Genomic DNA, 24,243 nt, shown 5'->3' on the forward strand with positions numbered 1-24,243 from the left:
AGCACCCGGAGGAAACCCACGCACACACGGGGAGAACGGGCAGACTCCACACAGACAGTGACCCAAGCCCAGAATCAAATCTGGGATCCTGGAGCTGTGAAACAACTGTGCTAACCACTGTGCTACCATGCAGTTCCCTGGTTCACTCCCTGGTCTTTGCAAAACAATTATTAGCTGATCTCACAGCAAGTGGCAGGAATGGACCACGTTCCCCCTAGTCGAGATGCTGGCCAAGGTGGCGGTATGGTGATAATGTCAATGCATTAGTAAAACAGCTTTGGGTTCAAATCTCACCATGGCAGCTTAAAACTGAGTGCCCAATTAAGGGGCAATTTAGTGTGGCCAATCCGCCTGCCTTGCACATCTTTTGTGAGACCCGCCCAGACACGGGAGAATGTGCAAACTCCACACGGGCAGTGACCCAGGGCTGGGATTGAACCCGGGTCCTCGGTGCTGTGAGGCAGCAGTGCTAACCACTGCGTCACCCTTGCTGGAATTTAAATGATCATCGGTAGTTGTTAACCAAAAAAAAAAAATGCCCTTTAGGGAAGGGAAATCTGCTGTCCTGACCCGCTCTGGCCTACACGTGACTCCAGGCCCGCAGCAATGTGGGTGGCTCCGAAGTGGCCGAGCTGTTCAAGGGCGATCGGGGATGGACAACAAATTCTGGACTCGCCAGTGGCGCCCACATTCCCTGGGGATTAACTCCAGCTCCAGCTTACCAAACAGAGAATTAACGCTGATGAGCTGCGCACGCACGCCCGTGACAACTTGCCGGAGTTGTGGCCGAAAGGTGAGCTGCACGTTTGGCAGTGAAGGAAAGCTGCACCTGTCGACCTCCATCCTGACGAGAGTCACAACGGAAAAGCAATTATTTTTTTTTTATTTAATGCAAACACGACCAGCAGCGGTCTGGCTGTGAGCACAACACTTCCTGTGAAGGGTCGTTTGTCAAAGTAATTGTTAAACGTGGTCAGCTATTTACTTTACGCAGGCGTGCCAGTGCTATTCGCCTGCCGGCAGTTCCAGTACCTTTGCGGTAGCAGCCTCATTCCAGCAGTGCAGAGGATGTACAACGGTGTCTCTTTGTGTTTCACAACAGGAACATGTCCAGCGGCAAACCTCAGGAGAGGACGGAGATAATCCATGGCTTTCTCCGGGGAGGAGGCCAGTGTCGAGATGCCTGAAATAGCAATGCAATGAAAGTTCGTCAAAATGTTAATTAAGTTTTTGTGATTTAGTAGTCACAGGGGAGTCTGGAAAGGAGAGTCAAACAAATGGTTTATTACCAAAAGTAAAGTTTTTACAAGTACAGTCACAGTCCAAGTTGGGATGACTGCAGCTTCTATTTACTCTGCTAGCCCCAGTACCGTCCCAAAGTTTCAGACGTATACCGCCTGTCTTGGCTTCGCCTCTGCACATCCTGACACTGTTGTACTTCCCCCCCCCCCCCCAATGTTGGGGTACGCGAGGCTGAGGAGGGTCCTGAGTTTCGGGCCCATCAACGGATCTGCCAGCGCTACGCGGCCGCAGTATGCGTGGTCCGATAGCTGAACAGAAACCTTGCCACTCACATCTCAACAGACCCTGTGGTCTCTTTATTATTCATTCCTCTCTTGAAGGTCTGCCCAGCTCGCTCGGCCAGCCCGGTGGAGGGAGGGTGATACAGGACCCTGTGGATGTGCCGCACTCAGTTTGACTTCACAAAGCACTCAAGCTCGCCGCTAGTGAAGGGGGCACCACTGTCAGTGACCAGCACCTTCGGAATGCTGTGGGTGCTAAAGGAGAGCCGTAGCTTCTCAACCGTGGTCTTCAACGTGGTCAATGACATCAGTGGACTTCCAGCCACTCGAATGGGTGTCCACCATGAGTAGAAACAAAGGGCCCGGGGAAATTGGCGTGTATGCGCACTCAAAGGCAGCCTGGTCGGTCCCATGGGTGCAGCGGGGTGGCCGGCTGGAGCTTCTGCTGTTCCTGGCATGTGGTACATTGCTGGGCCAGTCGCTCGATCACGCCATCCAGACCTGGCCACCATCTTCATTGCCAACACCCCTGGGTGTCCGCTGCGTAGATCCTAAAGGATGGTGTCTCAGCCCTGGCGTGGGACCACGATGCGAGCCTTCCACAGGAGCTCGCTGTCTTAAACACTCAGCTCCTGCATTTTGGCTTCAAAGGCCCATAGTTCTTCAAGCAGTTTCCCTTGCTGACCTCTGTGCAAGGCAATGTGGAGTACTTTCGCCAATATCGAGTCTTTCTGCGTCCAGTTGCCACTGGGTGGCGGTGACCGGCAAGGTGTCTATAAAGTTTTTAAAAATAAATTTAGAGTACTCAATTAAGGGGCAATTTAGCATGGCCAATCCACCTACCCCGCACATCTTTGGATTGTGGGGATGAAACCCCCGCAGGCACGGGGAGAATATGCAAACTCCACACGGGCAGTGACCCAGGGCCGGGATTCGAACCTGGGTACTTGGCACCACGAGGCAGTAGTGCTAACCACTGTGCCACCGTACCACCCTTAGGTGTCCATAAAGTTAAGCGACAAAACAACTTTGTTGGCTCTCGGTGGAGACGGGAGCCGTGTCGGCAGCAGGAGCCTGCTCAAAGCGTCTGCAATTTGCAATGCTCGAAGGTGCTAAATGCTCGAAGGTATAAGCGTATGCTGCTAGAACAGAGCCCAGCCCTAAATCCAGGGGGGGGGGGGCTATTGGTGGGATCGTCTAGTCCTCTTTTAAAAAGCCCTAGATTCACAACGGTGAATCAGCTCCCATACACGTACTGATGAAATGTCTTCACCATGAGTACACGATGACCAGCCCTTCCTTTTCTATCTGGGACTAATTGCACTCTGCAGCGGCCAATGTCCTTGACGCAAATGCTATCGGCCGCACTCTTCCGTCAGCCATGCGGTGGGACAACACAGCTGTGATTCTGAAGGCGAGGCGTTGCACATCACCAGAAGAGACTTGGAGAGGTTTTAACGTGTCAATAATCCGGACAACATTAGTTGCTGCTTCATCCTGGCAAATGCTTCCTCCTGAGGCGCTTCCTACACCCACGGTTGGTGCTTCTTCAGCGATGTGTGCAGAGGGGCGAGGATGGTCACTACCCCAGGAATAAATTTCCCGTAATAGTTTACGAGACCCAAGAACGACCGTAACGCTGTTGTGTTTTCCAGAGTGGGGGCTTGCCGTATCACCCGCACCTTCTCCTCTACCGGGTGCAGTCCGCCCCGATCCACCCGATACCCCAATATGTAACTTCCTTGGCGTAGAGCACACACTGTCCTCTCTCGAGGCGGATCCCCACCTCGGAAAATCGGCGGAGGATTTCCTGCAGGTTGCTCTGGTGACCAGAACGGTGTCCAAGTAAACCGCCAGACGCTGTGGCCCTCTCAGAATGTCCTCCACAACCTGCTGAAAAATGGTGCAAGTTTCTCGTTGAAAACCATAATATTCTCAGTGTGCAACGCAAGAAGCAAAACAAATATTTGGAAATAAGAAAACTCGTTTGGGACAATCTCAGCATTATGAGCAACAGCACACGGAGACTCGACTCGACTCATGCTGAATTAGCTGATCCCACTTAGTGTGGAACCAGGATTTAAGCAATCGAACAATCTCTGTTACATTGATGCAATGAATCTGAAAGATATATATGTATAAAACTTTGAACCGATTTAATTGCCAATGTCCATTATAGATGTAACCACAAGAGGGCAGCAAAGCTGCATCATGTATGAGGATACACAATGTACATTACAGGCAGGATGTCCCTTTACTGCGGATTCATCTTATAAGATAAAATAGTTCCATTTACTTTCGACAGTTTTTGAAAAAAACTATGCGCTGAATTTGTTTTCCCAAATTTTTTTTTAAGGAATATTTTTTAGGGGCAGCACGGTAGCACATGAATAGCATTGTGGCTTCACAGCGCCAGGGTCCCAGGTTCGATTCCCTGCTGGGTCACTGCCTGTGCGGAGTCTGCACATTCTCCCCGGGTCTGCCTGGGATTCCTCCGGGTGCTCCGGTTTCCTCCCACAGTCCAAAGACGTGCAGGTTAGGTGGATTGGCCATGATAAATTGCCCTTAGTGACCAAAAAAGGTTAGGAGCGGTTATTGGGTTACGGAGATGGGGCTTAAGTGGGTTGGTGTAGGCTCGATGGGCCGAATGGCCACCTTCTGCACTGTATGTTCTATGATGAGCCTTCACTTGCCCCTCAACCAAGATCACCAAAGCAAATTGTTTGACCGTTTCTCACGCTGCTGTTTTTGGAATCTAGCTGTGCATGGATTAGTTCCCACGTTTCTTCCCATGGCGATCGGTCACCTCATCAAGTGTATTTAGTGTTGTAATGTAGGAAACGGGGCAGCCAATGTGCATAGGCTCAACCTGTTCAACTTTCTTCACAAGGTAAGCCCCTCACCCCAGGGATGAGTTAAGTAGATAACCTGTTTTGAGCAACGCTGACTGAGAGATCAATATCGTCATCCCCACTCTTCAGATAGTTACACTGCGATATTCTACATCCACTCGGAGGGGGCAGGTGGGTCTTAATTTCACATCTCGCCCAAATGATATCCGAGTTTGGAAAAGAAGCTATTCTCTCAAACTAGTTGCGTGGAGAAAGGGGTCACCCGGTACAATATGAAGCCACAGTGTCTCTCGAATCCACGCTGAGTGAGCTAGGATCAGCCGTGGCAGTGGTTTGCGGGAGGAGAGATTGATTCAAGAGGCCTCAATGGAACTCTTCAATCTCACCAACTCCTTTCAAGTCTCTTCTCTCGCCCCTTCCCCACCCAAACGCTCCGACTTGTTTTATTATTTCTGTCTTTGTTGGGAAGCGGTGTCTTTATGCATATGTTATGCAGATACAATATGTTGTGGTTTCCAACGAAAACAAGGTAAAAGCGGCAATCCCATTTGACTTGAAACCCTCCATAGTTGAAGAAGAACCAATGAATTTGACTTTATATGCAAAAGCATGGCCCTGAATCGTCAATTTATTATTTGCTCCAGTAGACTTGGAGCATGCAGCAGAGGAATAAGTTAAGTACAAATGATGGACCTGGTAGAATCAGACAAGGCCGCACTGTATTACAAATCCTGCAATCTATGTTTACCTGTATTACAGCTTCACAACCAGAGGGAGGCAGCAGAGCTCCACAGAAAGAATTAGCACAGATCTGCGACATTGCCCTTGAAACCAAGGGCTTAACGGAAAAGAAACTTGCATTTATACAGTGCCTCATCGCATATCTCAACTAGTTCTTAAATACTTCACACGATGTATCACTCAGTAAATGAAATTTCAACAGACCAGCTGCACTGAGCATCATTCCAACAACTTGCCAGGAAATGAACTTATACCCCTCCTTTTTCTGCTGCTGATGTCTTAGGGAGTGTTGCTGACGAGGATATTGGGAGACCTTCCTGGTCTTTAAATCGTGCTGCATCTCAGATAGTACAGCAGTGGGGCGCCAGCCAGGATTTTGTGCTAAAGTCACTGGGACTTGAACCCACAAACCCCTGACCCCACTGAGTTAGGACTAACACTTCACTCACAAAATAGTTTCCATTTGGCTACCTACGAGCATCAGCTGTTGAAAGTTTCTGCTTGCACTTTTTGCCTTGAGTTGAGTCAGCAAATTGGGTTTCCGAGCGACATACGAGGAGCTCGAGCTCATAACTTGGGCCAGCACTGCAGCGCAGAACTGCAGCAAGAAGGCAGTGGTCAATGTACAGATCTGGAATTCACTATCCTAGAGCTTGATGGAGGCAGATTCAATCATGACTTTCAAAAGAGAATTGGGTCATTATCTAAAGAGTAACACAGGGCTACGGGGAACAGGTGAGGGAGTGGGGCTAAATGCACCTTTTACCTTGCACAGAGCCAGCACAGACATGGCAGACCCAATGGCCTCCATCTGCACTGTAACTATTCTACGATTCATATCGCACTTTATCGCTTCTCTGAAACATCCCGGTCTCTCATGACTCAAACCTCTGGCGACATGGATCAGGTTTCACTGTCTCCAATGCTTAAAAAGATCCCTCGTGCCTTGGTGACCAGAAGTGGATATTATGATGAATGTAGAAATTGTTACATCTTATATTTGTGGCAGTGATGTTATTCAAAGCCTGCGTTAAGGCATGCATTTGTTGCAGTAATATTATTAAGAAACCTAGGTTAAGGTATCCAGACTGTGTGTTTGCTGAATCTGTAATTAAGAAGTCGTAAAAGATGGGGGCATGATTGATTCTAACCATTTATGTATTTACGTATGGAGGGCGAATAGGATATTGCTATGATTGCTGGAGATTCCCTGTATACTTTGTGAGGTCATGTGATATCTTAGTGGAATACAGATGATGTAATTAATGGGAGCAGCCAGGTTTGTCTGTAGTTTTTCAGTTTGCCACAGGATTTGAGTCTGATAAGACGGAAAGATTTTCAGTTGGACAGCAGTTTTGCCAAATACTGTTAGGTTGAGCAGAAGTGTACTAAATTTTCTCTTGAAAGGAACTCTCCAAAAGTCTCTACAGAGCTGAGCATGTAATCTGTTCGTTAACTTTTTTCGGAGTGGCATTTGAGCTGTATTGGGTTGCTTAATTGGAGTTAGTCGCAGGTATATATAGCAAGCTCAAGTTTTACCTTGTGTTTAAGGTCTGTTTAACTGATAATTGTAAAGCTATTTTATTTGATGTTAATGTGGTTAGTTCTGTGCTTAAATTAATATTTGTTTTCATCCCAAAGATCCTTATTGGTCAGAGTCATCACCCCTAGGGTGAAGTATCCTTTCCTCAGTTTTACATATTTAAACAAATTGTTTGGGGTTCTTGTCCGGTGTCTCAATAAATGTTGGGGTCTGGTCCGATACCTTAACAGGGTCTAGCCTGAGCAGAACACTGTCCAGTTTGGTCACGTGTGCTCTATTGTGTTGGCTGTATGAACATAGAACATACAGTGCAGAAGGAGGCCATTCGGCCCATCGAGCCTGCACCAACCCACTTAAACCCCATCCCCGTAACCCAATAACCTCTCCTACCCTTTTTTGGTCACTAAGGGCAATTTATCATGGCCAATCCACCTAACCTGCACGTCTTTGGACTGTGGGAGGAAACCGGAGCACCCGGAGGAATCCCACGCAGACACGGGGAGAACGTGCAGACTCCGCACAGACAGTGACCCAGCAGGGAGTCGAACCTGGGACCCTGGCGCTGTGAAGCCACAGTGCTAGCCACTGTGCTGTCCCATGGTTCAACATTTTGGTACGAAAGCAAAATATTGCAGATGCTGGAAATCAGAAATAAAATCAAAATTCTGCAAATACTCAGCTGGCCGGGCCAGCATTTGTGATGAGAGAGACAGGATTAACCTTTCAGGTAGAGATGACTAAAAAGCTCTGATAAAAGATCTTCTTGACCCGAAATGTTAATTCTGTATCTGCCCACAGATGCTTCCTGACCTCCTGAATGGTTCCAACATATTTTGTTTTAGTTCAACGTTCCACTGTCTTTGCAGGTTGTTGCTCTGCGTTGGCTCCATACGCTGAATGTCAAGTCAAATGTGACTTCCTGGTCTCTTACATTCATTTTTAATGCTTTGATTTAGTTTAATAGCCTGTTTGAAGGACAGCACCCCTGGTAATGTTCCCTTAGTGCTGAATGTAGTGTCTACATAGGTTGTGTTATCCAAGTCTCTGGCATGGGACTTGAACCCACAATCTTTTAACTCACAAAGTTAACAAAATGAATCAAGCGGTCATACAGAACGTGATGACTATTCGTAAAAGGGATGGACACTGGAAGCCAGTAATTAGCCTTCATCAGAAAGCGGTGGAATGGAATGAACAATTGAACATGTGAAATGAAAATCGCTTATTGTCACAAGTAGGCTTCTAATGAAGTTACTGTGAAAAGCCCCTAGTCGCCACATTCCGGCGCCTGTTCGGGGAGGCTGGTTCGGGAATTGAACCATGCTGCTGGCCTGCCTTGGTCTGCTTTCAAAGCCAGCGATTTAGCCCTGTGCTAAACCAGCCCCAACTTATTTTGTGGAGAGTACAGAACGAACATTTTGAGTCTAACAGCTCGTCGTCAGAGTGATGAGGAGTCGCCCGGCTCCAACGAGGAGTCATCCAGACTTGAAACGTTAGCTCCCTTCTCTCTCCACAGATGCTGTCAGACCTGCTGAGATTGTCCAGCCTTTTCTGTTTATGTTTCAGATTCCAGCATCCGCAGTAATTTTCTTTTATCTGAATAACATCTGCGCTGTCCAAAAAAACTCTCCTTTGCCATGGAAACACTCCTGTCGGGACGTACCCCCTAAGCCTGATCACTGGCACTTTCAAAGCCTCTTCCCTGTTACATGCGGCACCCGTGACCTGATTACCTGGTTTGATTTTCTTAACCACCGGTTTCCTGTTTTTGTCCTTCATCTGCCGGATGTCGAGCAGGTCGTGAGGGTTCCCATTGTGCTGGGGCCAAAAGTACACAAACACCCTGGACCCACTGCTTCCACAGTCTATCACCACTCCATAGTTTAGCTCCTCATCATTGGTATCTGTTGCTTCCATGTCTTCAATTCTGGCCATAATCCTACATAAAGAGAAAGATGTGTTTTAAATGCAGCTTATTAACTCAAACGTGCAAGATGCCGCAGTGAGGGGGTGGGGCGGCACGTTGGCGCAGTGGTTAGCACTGCTGCCTACGGTACTGAGGACCCGGGTTCGATCCCGGCCCCGAGTCACTGCCTGTGTGGAATTTGCAAATTTTTTTTTTCTAAATTTAGAGTACCCAATTCATTTTCTCCAATTAAGGGGCAATTTAACGTGTCTAATCCACCTACCCTGCACATCTTTGGGCTGTGGGGGTGAGACCCACGCCAACACACGGAGAATGTGCAGACTCCACACGGACCGTGACCCAGGGCCGGGATCGAACCAGAGTCCTTGGTGCACTGAGGCAGCAGTGCTAGCCACTGCGTCCCACCGTGCTGCCCAGAGTTTGCACATTCTCCCCGTGTGTGCATGGGTCTCCCCCACACAACCCAAATGGATGTGCAGGGTAGGGGGATTGGCCACGCTAAATTGCCCCTTAAATGGGGAAAAAAAATTGGGTACTTAAAATTTACTTTTGGATAAAGGTGCCGCAGTGACAGCAATATGTTGTATGGATACAGTCGCGTGGTTCTATCGTTATTTGTCAGTCATTCCAAAGCAAATGACATGTTTCCTTCTTTATAAAACCAACCAATTAAAAAATATATATTTTCCAATTAAGGGACAATTTACCGTGGCGATGTGCTCTGTAGTCACATACTTGCCAACGAGCACTACACAGGCTAACGTGTGAGAAGTACCCACTGGTGCGAGATGTGAGATGTCATAGGTAGAATACGCTTGTTGGAGAGCAGAGGTGAAATTGGGATTTGTGGGGTCGGGGAGCAGGATGGTGAGAATGAGGTTTAGGCAGCACGGTGGCGCAGTGGTTAGCACTGCTGCCTCATGGCGCTGAGGACCCGGGTTCGATCCCGACACTGGGTCATTGTCTGTGTGGAGTTTGCACATTCTCCCCGTGTCCGCGTGGTTCTCACCCCCACAACCCAAAGATGTGCAGGGGAGGTGGATTGGCCCACGCTAAATTGCCCCTTAATTGGAAAAAAAATGAATTGTTACTCTAAATTTATTTTTAAAAAGTGAGAATGGGGTTCAGAAGAATCAGAAACCTGGAGAAATTGACAGGTTAAAGAACAATGCGCCAAGGATTTTCATCTCTTGCCAATTGTCTGGCAGTGCGGGGGAGAGAGGCGCTCAGATTTTGATAAAGCACTAAGTGATACGAGCTCTGTCGACGCTCCCATCATGATAACAACGTCTGAAGGGCCTGTATTAACTAGAAGAAAATTGATATTGAATATTGCTTATGGCGTAATAAGTTTAAATCTCCAAAGCTTTCACGTTAGTAAGTGGTGTCAAAAGGTGACTATTCGTCTCCAGGCACCCCCCCGCCAAAGAACTAAATTGCTGCATTAACCTGTATTAAATTTCAACCAAAGACAATCTTGCCCTTGCAAGTTGTTGGTTCAACACCGCGTCAATTAGTATCTGCTGCCGACAGACTGCAAAAAAACAAGTGGGAACTGCTTCCGATTACTCCCGTCTGATCATTAGAAATCGAGTGTGTGTTCACTGGTAACACTGTTTATGCCCAGTGTAATTTGTTACTGTAAGCAAAAAATTTCACTTTCCTGTTGCCACATGAGAAATTCTATACCCCTCGGTTATAAGATGTTGCGCAGTGTTGATGTAAATCATATTAAGTGCGCGCAGATTGACCCTTATCGGCACATTTTCCTTCAATTTGGCCCATTTATGGCACATGGGAACTGAAGGGCAGCATCACTACAAAGTGCGTAGCTCATCATACTTCAGGAGCAAAGTACTGTTAAGTATGGTGTGCATTAGCAAGAAACCAACAGTAATCAATTTGACTGGTTATTTGGTTTCCGGATTCAAATTGTTGAAGGAATAATGCAGGGTGAAATTAGTCAATCCTGGCAACAGAACAAAATCTCGTTTAAAATGCAGAGGTCGGTAAGATACTTGTATTTAATTCAAACTGTTAAACTGTAAATGCAGTTTGTTGAGATTTTCCCCTCCAAGTCTACATTATCGGCATCTTCCTTCCCTGTCCCTGCCAGGCTCCAAATGCACTCTCTTACTCTAATTCACGGTGAAGAACCCTTCAGTTACCTCTTCGTCTTAAGCCAGATCTACCTGGCTCAGGTCTTCACCCACCCAAGCCAGGTGGCCATCTAATCTCATTCTCTATCTCATTCTTTACAACCTTGATGTTTGTTCTCCGTTATGAGCCACGCCCCCAACGCTGCACAATTAGAAATAAATCACAGAGCAACTGGTCAGCAGAGCTTAGGTGATTGCACCTGCCCGTTGCGGTTAGTCAGAATTCTTACTCTGATTGCAGTCGAACACTTTGAACTTTGACTGGTACATGACAGTCCAAAGATGTGCAGGTTAGGTGGATTGGCCATGATAAATTGCCCTTGGTGTCCAAAATTGCCCTTAGTGTTGGGTGGGGTTACTGGGTTATGGGGATAAGGTGGAGGTGTTGACTTTCGGTAGGGTGCTCTTTCCAAGAGCCAGTGCAGACTCGATGGGCCGAATGGTCTCCTTCTGCACTGTAAATTCTATGATAAGTGGGCAGCATGTTGCTTGCTGGTGGGGGCAGCATGTCTCCAAGTAGCTGAACCTGCCTCTGACTCACCCCCCCAGGGCCTCGGTGACACCGTTCCCATCGTCTGTTGATGGAAGGTGTCCTGATACAAAGCTGTATAAACATTGCCGATCCCTGCTCGTGAGCTGCCCGCCTCCTCACTCACTTTTCACAGGGGCCCGGGGCCAAGACAGTTCTAGAAAATTCCTCAGCCTGAGACCTCAGGTCAAACCGTCAAGAAAATTGGCGTAAAAATATTTCAGAGCTCATGAGGAGGAAACATTGCTTCACACAAAGGGCAATGGAATTCTGAAATTCTTTCCCCCAAACAGCTGTTGAGGCTCGGCAGCTCAGATGGATAGATTTTTATTTGGCAAACGTGTTAAGGGGTATGAAGCCAATGGAGTTGAGATGGGGGTAAGACATGATCAAATTGAATGTATGTACAACAGGCTCGTGGGGCTGAATGGTCTGCTCCTATCCCTACATTGATAGGAACATAGAATATACAGTGAAGAAAGAGGCCATTCGGCCCATTGAGTTTGCACCGACCCACTTAAGCCCTCACTTCCACCCTATCCCCATAACCCAATAACCCATCCTAACCTTTTTAGACACTAAGGGCAATTTATCACGGCCAATCCACCTAACCTGCACATCTTTGGACTGAGAGGGGAAACCGGAGCACCCGGAGGAAACCCACGCAGACACGGGGAGACCGTGCTGACGCTGCACAGACAGTGACCCAGCGGGGAATCGAACCCAGGACCCTGGAGCTATGAAGCCGCAGTGCTTGCCACTTGTGCTACCGTGCTGCCCTCAGAGGGAGTAGGCTATTGGGCCCATTGAGCTTCCTCCCCCATTCAAACAGATCAGGGCTGATCATAGATCTCAACCACCATATGGCCCCACTCTCCCCACCTCCCACAATTTCATTAGTTTCCAGAAACCTATTGATTTCTGTCCTCAACATACTCAATGATTGAGCTCCCACAGCCCCCTATGATGACCAAGCTCAGCAACGATGGCTAATTAAAATTACTTAACATAAGATTGCATTCAGAAGCACACATTTAGCATTTACAAGTATGAATACAAGTATGCATTGAACACTCAACAAACGACACTTGGTAGAAAGGTGGCACGGTAGCACAGTGGGTGCTCCCAACATGAGATTTTGTTTATTGAAACAGCTGGACATCAATCATTACTGGAAACATGCACTTGAGAGCAAACTGGTACTTTCCTACACTGATACCCTGGGCACAGAGCTGCCTTCAATAGGAGGAAGCCGTTCCCATCAAAACACAGCAAGAAGGTCACTGTCAGATGCAGCAATAAATTGAGGATTTTACGTAAACTGTCACAACTGGGAAAGAAAATAAAGGGCAGAGCGACAATGTGCGCCGATGGGTCTAGATTGCCCGAGGAAACGTTCTCTGGGACACACATTTAGGGTATCCAAAAATAGGTCATCGCTTTTCCGAGAGCGGAGGAGCTAACAATAGCTCATCCTTAATCTTGCAAAGCCTCTCTGTGCTTACCTCAACCAACAGGAGAATGGAAAAGAACAAACACAGTATGCAATTCTCTGAAGGGGTCACAGGTGACTTCCTTCTAATTACAAGGGTAGGAATAAGTAGAAATGTTTTGAAGCCAGCATATAACTTTTAGCTTGGTATCACTCCATCATGTAGCATATCTCCAGCAGCAGTGTGAATAAGTTGGAGGTATTCATTTCCAAGAAGGCAGTTGAAATGCAAGTTGATTTACTGGATTAATGAGAAACAGGGTTGAGATTACAGAGAAAGTTAACATGATTATATTTTTCACATGGGAAATCAGGTGAAGTGCTGTTTAAACGCACTAACATACAAGATACTGAAGGGGCTCGACAGGGTAGATACTGAGGGGCTGTCGCTTCTGCTGGGGAATCTAGAACAAGGGACGGAGCCTCAAGATACTGGGGTGGCCATTTAGGGCTGAGATCAGGAGGCATTTCTTCACTCAGAAGGTTGTGAATCTTTGGAATTGTTCACGCGGATGGTTCTGGTGCTCCATCTTTGAGTAACTTTAAGGTTGCGATCAATAGCTTTTCTTTCAATCTCTCAGGGAATGGAGAGATATGGCAAGAGGAAAAGAAATTGGTGTTGAAGTGGATTAGCCACGATTGTATTAAATGTTGGAACAGACTCAATGGGTCAAATGGTCTACTTCTGCTTCTATTTCTTAACTTTTGATTAATTGATTTGATTCATTGTTGCATGTACCGAGGTACAGTTAAAAGTATTGTTCTGCGTATAGTCCAGACATCGTTCCATACATGAAAAAACATAGGACATACATAAATACACAATGTGAATACATAGACATAGACATCAGATGAAGCATTCGGGGTATAGTACTACTAAGTAGAGAGGATGGGTGGAGAGGTCAGTTCAGTCCATAAGAAGGTCATTCAGGAGTCTAGTTACAGCGGGGAAGAAGCTGTTTTTGAATATGTTAGTGCTTATTCTCAGACTTTTTTATCTCCTGCCTGATGGAAGAAGTTGGAAGAGTGAATAACCTGGGTGGGAGGGGTCTTTGATTATGCTGCCTGCTTTCCCAAAGCAGCGAGAGGTATAGACAGAGTCAATGGATGGGGGGGGGGCGGGTTTGTGTAATGGACTGGGCTGTGTTCACGACTTTCTGTAGTGTCTTATGGTCTTGGGCTGAGCAGTTTCCATGCCAGGCTGTGATGTAGCCAGATATGATGCTGACTATGGTCTGTAGAAATTGGTAAGAGTCAATGTGGACATGCCAAATTTCCTTAGTTTTCTGAGGAAGTATAGGCGCTGCTGTGCTTTCTTTGTCATTGTATCGATGTGGATCAGATTGTTGGTGATGTGCGCACCTAGGAATTTGAAGCTATTAACCGTCTCCACCTCGGCACATTGATGCAGACAGAGATGTGTACGACACTTTGCTTCGGGAAGTCAATGACCAGCTCCTTAGTGTTGCTGACATTGAGGGAGAGATTGTTGTTGTTACACCACTCCACTAGGTGCCCTATCTCCCTCCTGTACTCTGACACATTGTTGTTCAAGATCCGACCCACTACAGTCGTGTCATCAGAAAACTTGTAGATGGAGTTGGAGGCACATTTTGCCCCACAGTCGTGTGTGAATAGGGAGTGTAGTAGGAGTCTAAGTACACAGCCTTGCGGGGCCTCGGTATTGAGTTTATCATGGAGGAGGTGTTGTTGTTTATCCTTACTGATTGTGTTAGGAAGTTGAGGATCCAGTTGAACGGGGAGGAGCCAAGTCCTAGGTTTTGGAGTTTTGATATGAGCTTGTAAACACCGTGCAAATTGTCCGTTTGGCACACAAGGTGGATTAGGGCAAAGCTTTCTAAAATGTGCACCAAAATTTGAAATCAATCAAAGCCTACGTCACAGAACATTACCAACAAGTAAACAGCTAACAAAGGCATAACTGCTTTCTCAAAATAGAATGATGTAGGTGGCAGCGTAAATAAGGCAAAGTATTAATACTGTGACAATTAGAGGATTTTAGGAATATTGGCTTCTAAATATCGGGGCAAATTAAAAGCCTGAGGGTACAGTGTGTGATTACAGTGATCATGGTTTTAAAAAGGATTTTGTTTCACTTCTAGAGAACAGCAGGTGAAATTGATGAAGGAATGTGTTTTTCAGTCTAGGCTAATGGACTGTGGTTTGACTGGGGAAGTCCCTGGGGAGTTATTGTGCTTTTGCAGCCTGCAGAGATCATTTGTTTTTTTTAGCTTGGGGTGATGAGGTCATGGCTGGGTGGAGCACAGAAGGGCAGAGTTTAGAGAAACTGAGAGAGAGAGAGGAGCTGAGTTCTGATCTGACTGACTCTGAGCCCACCATTCTTTCCAAGATCGGATAGTTAAAAGAAAAGAGCAACAATATTTTAAAGCAGAGCAGTCTTGTCCAAAGACAAGGAAGAGGCTGAAACAACCCGGTGGAAGCAGCTATTTGAAGATGTTAAGCTAGGGTCTGCAGGGGTTCCAACCGGAGCCAAATCTGTTCTATAAAGCAAGAATTATTCTATGACCTGCTAATTTGAAGATGGATTAAGAGCTGAATGTTTCTTTTTTTTGTTGATTAATGGGAAATTGTATACTTGTGTTAAGCTGTTCTTTTTGGGTGTGAAGTTAAAAGTCTAATATTGCATTCATAATAAAGTCTTGTCTTAAAAATACCAAAGCCCATGGCAGCCCGGTGGCACAGTGGTTAGCACTGCTGCCTCACGGCACCGAGGTCTCGGGTTCGATCCCGGCTCTGGGTCACTGTCCATGTGGAGTTTGCACATTCTCCCCCTGTTTACGTGGGTTTCGCCCACACAGCCCAAAGATGTGCCGGGTAGGTGGATTGGCCATGTTAAATTGCCCCTTAATTGAAAAAAATTAACTGTGGAGAGATAAATGGTGGCCACTACAACCAGAAGAATTTCCTCATCATCTGGAATCTTAAAGCTGAAACATTAAAGCAGGTAGACAGGATTTGGGGTTAATGTGTGATGCAGGCGACGGCACTTCTGACAATGCAGCATCGGCTCAGAACTGCATCAGAAAGTCAACCTAGATCAACTATTAGATAAGAACAAGGTCGACCCCAGGTGGTTCACTGAGTGTGTCAATACTTACTGCCTGGATTCACGAATGAAGAACAGCCCCTTAGGTGAAATGCTAGAGTTTCTTGCCATGCAGGATCTTAATGAACATGGATCTTCAACCTCAGGAAAACATTTGGGAGATTTCGGATCAATAAAAATTTCTTCTGGATTCATTTGAAACAAAACCTATCGCTGAATGTCTCCCTAATTCGTGCATAAAGCATAGTGAGAACAGAACACATTTGAGAAACGTCCTAATAAGATTGATAGGATTGGGTGGCCTTCCTCACACGCTCTATTTTTAAACAGAATTAGCCTTCAGAAGTTTCATTTCTGCTTTACTTCTTCCCCAAGGTTAAATCCAGTCGTATTTTCCAGTCAATGTAGAGTTGACGATTTTGATAGCCTTGAGCTCCAACCCTGACCCCATAATTGATGGCCCAAAAATGTTCCACAACAAGCGCCAACGCAGGATATCGTCCCAACCCTTTACCGCTTTTCATGCGAGACAGCATTAAACAGAATTTGCAGCGCTGATACAGGCCATTCCGTTGAATAGGCCCAAGTGGCTGCTTCTGCTCCACAAGAGACTCCTCCCACCCGTATTCACCTAACCTCATCAACATAACCTTCTGTTCCTTTCTACTTCATTATCTGGCTTCGTCTTAAATGGATACATTCAAAATAAATTGCATTTGATGCCATCTGGGTGCATTCAAGCTGGGGTTTCGAGAATTTGAACCAGATAACGAGCGAGATGATATTAAAAAATCTTTGGGAGGAGGACGAAGAAAGGATGCACTTCGTTCCTGGAACATTCAATGCCCCCAACTCGGTCATAACGGCCCCACAAACATTTGTCCTGCTCAAAATGAATTTTGACCTAGGGCGGCACGGTGGCGCAGTGGTTAGCACTGCTGCGTCACGGCTGCGAGGACCCGGGTTCGATCCCGGCCCTGGATCACTGTCCGTGTGGAGTTTGCACATTCTCCCCGTGCCTGCGTGGGTTTCAACACCACAACCCAACGATGTGCAGGTTAGGTGGGTTGGCAACAATAAATTGCCCCTTCATTGGAAAAAACAGACAACCACATTACTCTGTACCTGGAGTCACATGTAGGTGAATTCAGGTAAGGACGACAGATTCCTTCCCTGAAGGACATTAGCGAAACCAATGGGTTTTTACGATAATCGACAATCGTTTCATGGCCACTTTTTTTTTTTAATAATTTTATTGAAGAGATTTTTTACATGAAAATATTTACCCCCCCTAACCATAGACTATTACACAATATTCCCTCTTAACAGATATCCCCCCCCCACCCGACCCCCCGCGCGCGCTGTCCCTCCCCCCTCCCCCCCCCAAAAAACAAACAAGGCAACAATTAACATCAAACATGAACTGCGAACAAATTTGTCCGCATTACAACCTTGAATAACCCACCACACCCGTTGTTGCCACCCCCCCCCTCCCCCCCCGGGTTGCTGCTGCTGCGACCTCTGCACCCTATCTTTGAGCCAAAAAGTCGAGGAAAGGCTGCCACCGCCTGAAGAACCCTTGTACCGACCCTCTCAGGGCGAATTTGACCCTTTCCAACTGGATAAAGCTTGCCATGTCATTAATCCAAGTTTCCACGCTTGGAGGCTTCGCGTCCTTCCACTGTATCAGTATCCTTCTTCGCGCCACTAGGGACGCAAAGGCCAGTATTCTGGCCTCTCTCGCCTCCTGTACCCCCGGCTCCACCCCAACCCCAAAGATCGCTAGTCCCCATCCTGGTTTGACCCTGGATCCCACCACCCTCGACACCGTCCTTGCCACCCCCTTCCAGAACTCCTCCAGTGCCGGACATGCCCAAAACATATGGACATGGTTCGCTGGACTTCCCGAACACCTGACACATCTGTCCTCACCCCCAAAGAACCGACTCATCCTTGTCCCCGTCATATGGGCTCTATGTAGCACGCAGGCACGGGGAGAATGTGCAAACTCACACACGAGGAGGAAGAATTAACCCTCTCCAGGGCATCAGCCCATGTCCCATCTTCTATCTGCTCTCCCAGCTCCCCCTCCCACTTGGCTTTCAGCTCCTCTACTGATGCCTCCTCAGCCTCCTGCATTACTCTGTATATGTCCGATATCCTCCCCCCTCCGACCCAGACCCCCGAGAGCACCCTATCGCTCGCCCCCCTACTGGGGAGCAAGGGGAACCCTTCCACCTGGCGGCTAGCAAATGCCTTCACCTGCAAATGTCGAAACACGTTTCCCGGGGGGAGCCCGAATTTCTCCTCCAGCTCTCTCAGGCTCGCAAACCTCCCATCTACAAACAGATCCTTCAGCTGCCTGATGCCCACCCTGTGCCAGCTCTGAAGTCCCCTGTCCATGTTCCCCGGGATGAATCTATGGTTCCCTCTTAACGGTGCCTCCATCAGACCTCCCACTTCCCCCCTGTGTCGCCTCCACTGCCCCCAGATCTTGAGGGTGGCCGCCACCACCGGGCTCGTGGTGTACCTCGTGGGAGGGAGCGGCCATGGCGCCGTTACTAGGGCCCCCAGGCTTATGTTGCCACAGGACGCCCTCTCCATTCGTTTCCAAGCTGCCCCCTCCCCTTCCATCATCCACTTGCGCACCATCGACACATTAGCCGCCCAGTAATACCCCGAAAGGTTGGGTAATGCCAGCCCTCCACTCTCCCTACTCCGCTCCAAGAAGACCCTCCTCACCCTTGGGGTGCCATGCGCCCACACGTAGCTCATGATGCTGCTCGTCACCTTTTTGAAGAAGGCCCTAGGGAGGAAGATGGGCAAGCACTGAAATAAAAACAAAAACCTTGGGAGGACCGTCATTTTAACGGACTGCACTCTGCCCGCCAGCGACAGCGGCACCATGTCCCACCTTTTAAATTCCTCCTCCATCTGTTCCACTAGCCTAGAGAAGTTCAACTTGTGGAGAGTCCCCCAGTTCCTTGCCACCTGCACCCCTAAATATCTAAAACTCTTTCCTGCTCTCTTCAACGGGAGTCTCCCGATTCCCTCTTCCTGGTCCCCTGGGTGTATCACAAATACCTCACTCTTACCCAAGTTTAGCTTGTACCCCGAAAAGGCCCCGAATTCTGCTAGCAGTTCCATCACCTCCGGCATTCCCCCTTCTGGGTCTGCCACGTATAGCAGCAGGTCGTCCGCGTATAGCGATACCCGGTGCTCCTCCCCGCCCCTTGTCAGCCCTCTCCACCCCCCTGAGCCCCTCAGTGCCATCGCCAACGGTTCAATTGCCAGTGCGAAGAGCAGGGGGGACAAGGGGCACCCCTGTCTGGTCCCCCGGTGGAGCCCAAAATACTCCGATCTCCTACCATTCGTCACTACACTTGCCGTCGGGGCCGAATAGAGCAACTTCACCCATTTAATAAATCCCTCCCCAAATCCAAACCGTTCCAGCGTCTCCCACAGGTACTTCCACTCCACCCTATCAAATGCTTTCTCCGCGTCCAATGCCACCACTATCTCCGCCTCCCCCTCCACTGCCGGCATCATGATGACGTTTAGCAGTCTCCGCACGTTCGTATTAAGCTGCCGCCCTTTCACAAAACCCGTCTGGTCCTCGTGTATCACCCCTGGCACACAATCCTCTATCCTGGTAGCCAGGATCTTTGCCAGCAGCTTGGCGTCCACATTCAGGAGCGAGATAGGCCTATATGACCCACACTGCACGGGGTCCTTGTCCCGCTTCAAGATCAGAGAGATCAGTGCCTGCGACATTGTCGGGGGCAGAGCCCCCCCCTCCCATGCCTCGTTGAAGGCTCGCACCAGCACAGGGCCCACCAGATCCGCATATTTTTTGTAAAATTCCACCGGGAACCCGTCTGGCCCCGGCGCCTTCCCCGACTGCATATGCCCAATCCCCTTGACTAGCTCCTCTAACCCTATCTGCGCCCCCAGCCCCTCTACCAGCTCCTCTTGGACCTTGGGGAACCTCAGTTTGTTCAAGAAGCCCTCCATCCCCCCTCCCCTCGTCGGCGGCTCTGACCGATACAGCTCCTTATAGAAGTCTCTGAAAACCCCATTTACTTCTGGCCCCTTCTGCACTATGTTCCCACCCCTCTCCCTCACTCCCCCAATTTCTCTAGCCGCATCCCGCTTGCAGAGCTGATGCGCCAGCATCCTACTCGCCTTCTCCCCATACTCATAAATCGCGCCCTGCGCCCTTCTCCACTGTGTCTCCGCCTTTCTGGTGGTCAACAGGTCAAACTTAGCCTGCAAACTACGCCGTTCCCCCAGCAGCCCCTCCTCTGGTGCCTCCGCATATTTCCTATCCACGTCCAGAAGCTCCCCCACCAGCCTCTCCCTCTCCTGTCTCTCCCTCCTTTCCCTATGTGCCCGTATGGAGATCAGCTCCCCCCGGATCAGCGCCTTCAGGGCCTCCCATACCATCCCCACCTGCACCTCCCCCGTGTCATTAATGTCCAGATATCTCTCAATGCTCTTCCGGACCCTCTTATACACCTCCTCATCCGCCAGCAACCCCACATCCAGACGCCACAGCGGACGCTGGTCTCGCACCTCTCCCATTTCCAAATCTACCCAGTGTGGCGCGTGGTCTGAGACCGCTATGGCCGAGTACTCCACTTCCCGTACTTTCGGGATCAGTCCCCTGCTTAATACAAAAAAGTCAATTCTATAATAGACTATGTGGACATGGGAGAAAAAGGAATACTCCCTCGCCCTCGGCCTCCCAAACCTCCAGGGGTCCACCCCTCCCATCTGCTCCATAAACCCCTTTAACACTTCTGCCGCTGCCGGCCTCCTACTCGTCCTTGAACTCGATCTGTCCAACACGGGGTCCAGCACTGTGTTGAAGTCCCCCCCCATGATCAGGCCCCCTGCCTCCAGGTCCGGAATGAGGCCCAGTAGGCGCCTCATGAAGCCAGCGTCGTCCCAGTTCGGGGCATACACGTTAACCATCACCACTTTCTCCCCCTGCAGCCTACCCTTCACCATGACATATCTACCCTCTTTATCCGCCACCACCTCCGCCGCCACGAACGACACCCTCTTCCCTACCAGGATCGCCACCCCTCGGTTCTTTACGTCCAGTCCTGAGTGGAACACTTGTCCCACCCACCCCCTTCTCAGGCGGACCTGGTCCGCCACCTTCAAATGGGTCTCTTGTAGCATTGCTACATCCGCCTTCAGCCCCTTCAAATGCGAGATTACTCTCGTTCTCTTGACCGGCCCATTCAGCCCCCTCACATTCCAAGTGATCAGCCGGATCGAAGGGCAGCCTGCCCCTTTCCCCCGCCGACTAGCCATATCCTGCCACCTGCTCGCCCCGAGTCAGCCCTCCCTTTCTGACCCGCTCCCCATGGCGATGGCGCCCCCCCCCCCCCCCCCCCCCCCACCCCTCCAGTCCTCAACTTCTCCTCCCTGGCCTTTTCAGCAGCAACCCGGTAGCCCCCCCCTTCCCCCCTCCCCCTCCCCCCCCCACCCCCCACCCCCCTCCCCCCCCAGGCTAGGACCCTTCCTAGCCGCGACGCACCCTCCATAGTACTTCCGTGAGTCAGCTGGTTTACGCTGACCCGGCTGCCCCTGCCACACTCCGGCTCCTCCCGGCATGGAGGGACGTCCCCCCCCTTACCACCCCTCCTTGACCCCGCTCCAGCGCGGGAAAGGGAGCCATTGCTGACCACGCCCCTTACTCCCACCCCCCTCCCTCCTCTGCCCCGTGCGCGGGAAACCAGAGGAAAGCCCGCGCTTTCGCCCTGCCCCTCCCCGCCCCTCCATCTTCAGTTCCACCCCCGTCCCCGATCTCCCACCAATAAATACAAAACAACCAAAAACCCCACAAGAAACACATACCCCCGGCACTCCCCCCCCCACCCCGCCCTCCCACCATAACATTATAAATAACAGGAAAAAGAGAGAAAAAACTGGTATAGAGAACAAAAAGGGTCCAAAAATACGGCCAAGTGAAAATCCAACCAACAGAAAGCCACGTGTCCAGCTTAAAGTACCAGAGCGGCAACGACCGCCAAGTATCCCCTGGTTCTAGTTCGAGTCCAGCTTTTCTTCCTGGACAAAGGCCCACGCCTCCTCCGGGGACTCGAAATAGTGGTGCTGGTCCTTGTAGGTCACCCACAAGCGCGCTGGCTGCAGCATCCCGAATCTAATTCTCTTGGCATGCAGCACCGCCTTCGTCCGGTTGAACCGGGCCCGCCGCTTTGCCACCTCTGCACTCCAGTCCTGAAAGATCCTCACCGTCGAGTTCTCCCATTTGCTGCTCCTCTCTCTCTTGGCCCACCTCAGCACCCTCTCCCGGTCACTGAATCGCTGGAACCGAACCAGCACCGCCCTCGGGGGTTCGTTTGCTCTTGGCTTCCTGGCCATTACTCTGTAGGCCTCCTCCAATTCCAGGGGCGAAGGGACGGCCCCTGCCCCCATCAGTGAGCCCAGCATTTCTGCCACATACCCCTGAAGGTCCGACCCCTCCAGCCCTTCTGCCAGGCCCAGGATCCTCAGGTTTTTCCGCCTCATGCGGGTATCCATCTCCTCCAATCGGTTTTGCCATCTCAGGTGGTGTGCCTCGTGCACCTCCACCTTTCCCACGAGGACCGTGGCCTCCTCCTCCCTCACAGTCATCTCCTGCTGCAGCTCCCGAATTGACGCCTCTTGGGTCGCCTGTGCCCCCATCAGCCTGGTGGTCGTCGCGTTCATCGACTCCAGCAGCTCCACTTTCAGCTCCGTGAAGAAGCGCAGGAGAGCGGCCTGCTGCTCCGCCGCCCATTTCCTCCAGTCCTCGGGTGCGCCGCCGGCCGCCATTTTGGATTTCTTCCCCCGCTTTTTTCGGGGAGCTGCTGCCGCTTTTTTTCCTGCCCCACTTCGGGTGACGACCATAAATTTGACGGGGTTCTCCTCTGGGAACCTTCCCCCACCGGGAATTGCCGTTCCAGCGCCGTTAGGGGCCCTCCAATCGGCCCGAAAACACCTTCCTAACAGGAGCAGCCAAACGTGCGACTTAGCTGGTCATAGCCGCAACCGGAAGTCCTCATGGCCACTTTTTAAACACCAGATATTTTTTTATTGCATTCAAATTTAACATCTACATTGGTGGGATTTGAACCCGGGTCCCCAGAGCATGACTCTCGGTCGCTGGATTACTAATCCAGCAACAATACCACAAGCCACTGCCTCCCTTAGAGGGATGAATACTAAAGATACTCATTCCTTTTTTATGGTCTATGTTTTTTTGTATCAGTGTGTACCACGACCACTGGCTGATCACCCTCCCCCTCCAGAATGACATCTTTGCCTGATATCTATACCCACACATTTTTGCCATCTTTACTATCGTTCGCGTAAATCAGCCAGCTAAACTGCTCAAGGCCGAAGGATCACAGGTTCAATTCTCCGTCTGCGGCATGAACTGATCACAACAGGAATGAAGGCAACAGGCACAACAACAACTGGCCACAACACTGCAGGGTTAGAAAGGCTAAAATAGATGACCCACTCTGAATTTCTGTCTGGTGTGCACGTATTTCCATACCTTTGTATGGGTGTAGATCAAAGGATAAGACTGCGCTTCACTACAATGTCACCTCTGTTTGAAAGGCCTCCCAACCCTCAATCCAAACAATTCTGAGGGCCACTTGAGACCAAGTAGTGGAAGTCAACCCTCATCCCGGGAACCACGCCTGGGAAAGAGTCAACATCTCAGGGAGCAAATTGGGAGAGAAAGGGAGGTGGAGGGAACTTAAAAATACTAATTTGTGCAAGCATTTAAAAACGATAATCGTATTACCAATAACAAAATGGCGTACATCAGTGGCATCATGCTCATTCTTACCTCACAGATGAGGCAGTTATAGACATAGCAATTACTGCTGATCACGTCAAAGGGAAACTAAGTTTGCCAAAGATTTGAAAGAATCGCGACACAGAAAGCTGAAATATGGCTTTTGGCTCACACCCTTATGGGAAGTGTCACACGATAAGGAATAACACCAGCGACTTTTGATCAAGATCGCTGATTGAGGGCGGCACGGTGGCACAGTGGTTAGCATTGCTGCCTACGGCGCTGAGGACCCGGGTTCGAGTCCTGGCCCTGGGTCGCTGTCCGTGAGGAGTTTGCACATTCTCCCCGTGTCTGCGTGGGTTTCACCCCCACAACCCAAAGATGTGCAGGACAGGATAGGTGGATTTGCTACGCTAGATTGCCCCTTAATTGGAAAAAATAATTGGGTACTCTAAATTTTAAAAAAAAAGATCGCTGATTGAACCCTCTTTGATCGGATGTTGGGCCTTGTGGTGAATAATACATAAGCGTGATTGAGTTGGAGGTGTAGGAGGTCAGTACAGTATGGTCAGTGGGAGACTG

At 49.4% G+C, this 24,243-nt stretch overlaps 1 protein-coding gene across 1 annotated transcript in view; it reads right to left on the reverse strand.

Annotated features, from left to right (window-relative positions):
- Positions 1-24,243, reverse strand: part of LOC119979345 (ectonucleoside triphosphate diphosphohydrolase 4-like) — an 84,300-nt gene that overhangs the window by 42,968 nt on the left and 17,089 nt on the right. The window contains exons 4-5 of the mRNA XM_038821444.1: positions 8,393-8,598; positions 1,033-1,183 (exon numbers count right to left, since the gene is read on the reverse strand). Coding sequence (XP_038677372.1) covers positions 1,033-1,183; positions 8,393-8,598 — 357 coding nt within the window. The remainder of the gene's footprint in view (positions 1-1,032; positions 1,184-8,392; positions 8,599-24,243) is intronic.

The sequence above is a fragment of the Scyliorhinus canicula genome, chromosome 16 (genome assembly GCF_902713615.1).
Source record: "Scyliorhinus canicula chromosome 16, sScyCan1.1, whole genome shotgun sequence".
Taxonomy (NCBI): Eukaryota; Metazoa; Chordata; class Chondrichthyes; order Carcharhiniformes; family Scyliorhinidae; genus Scyliorhinus; species Scyliorhinus canicula.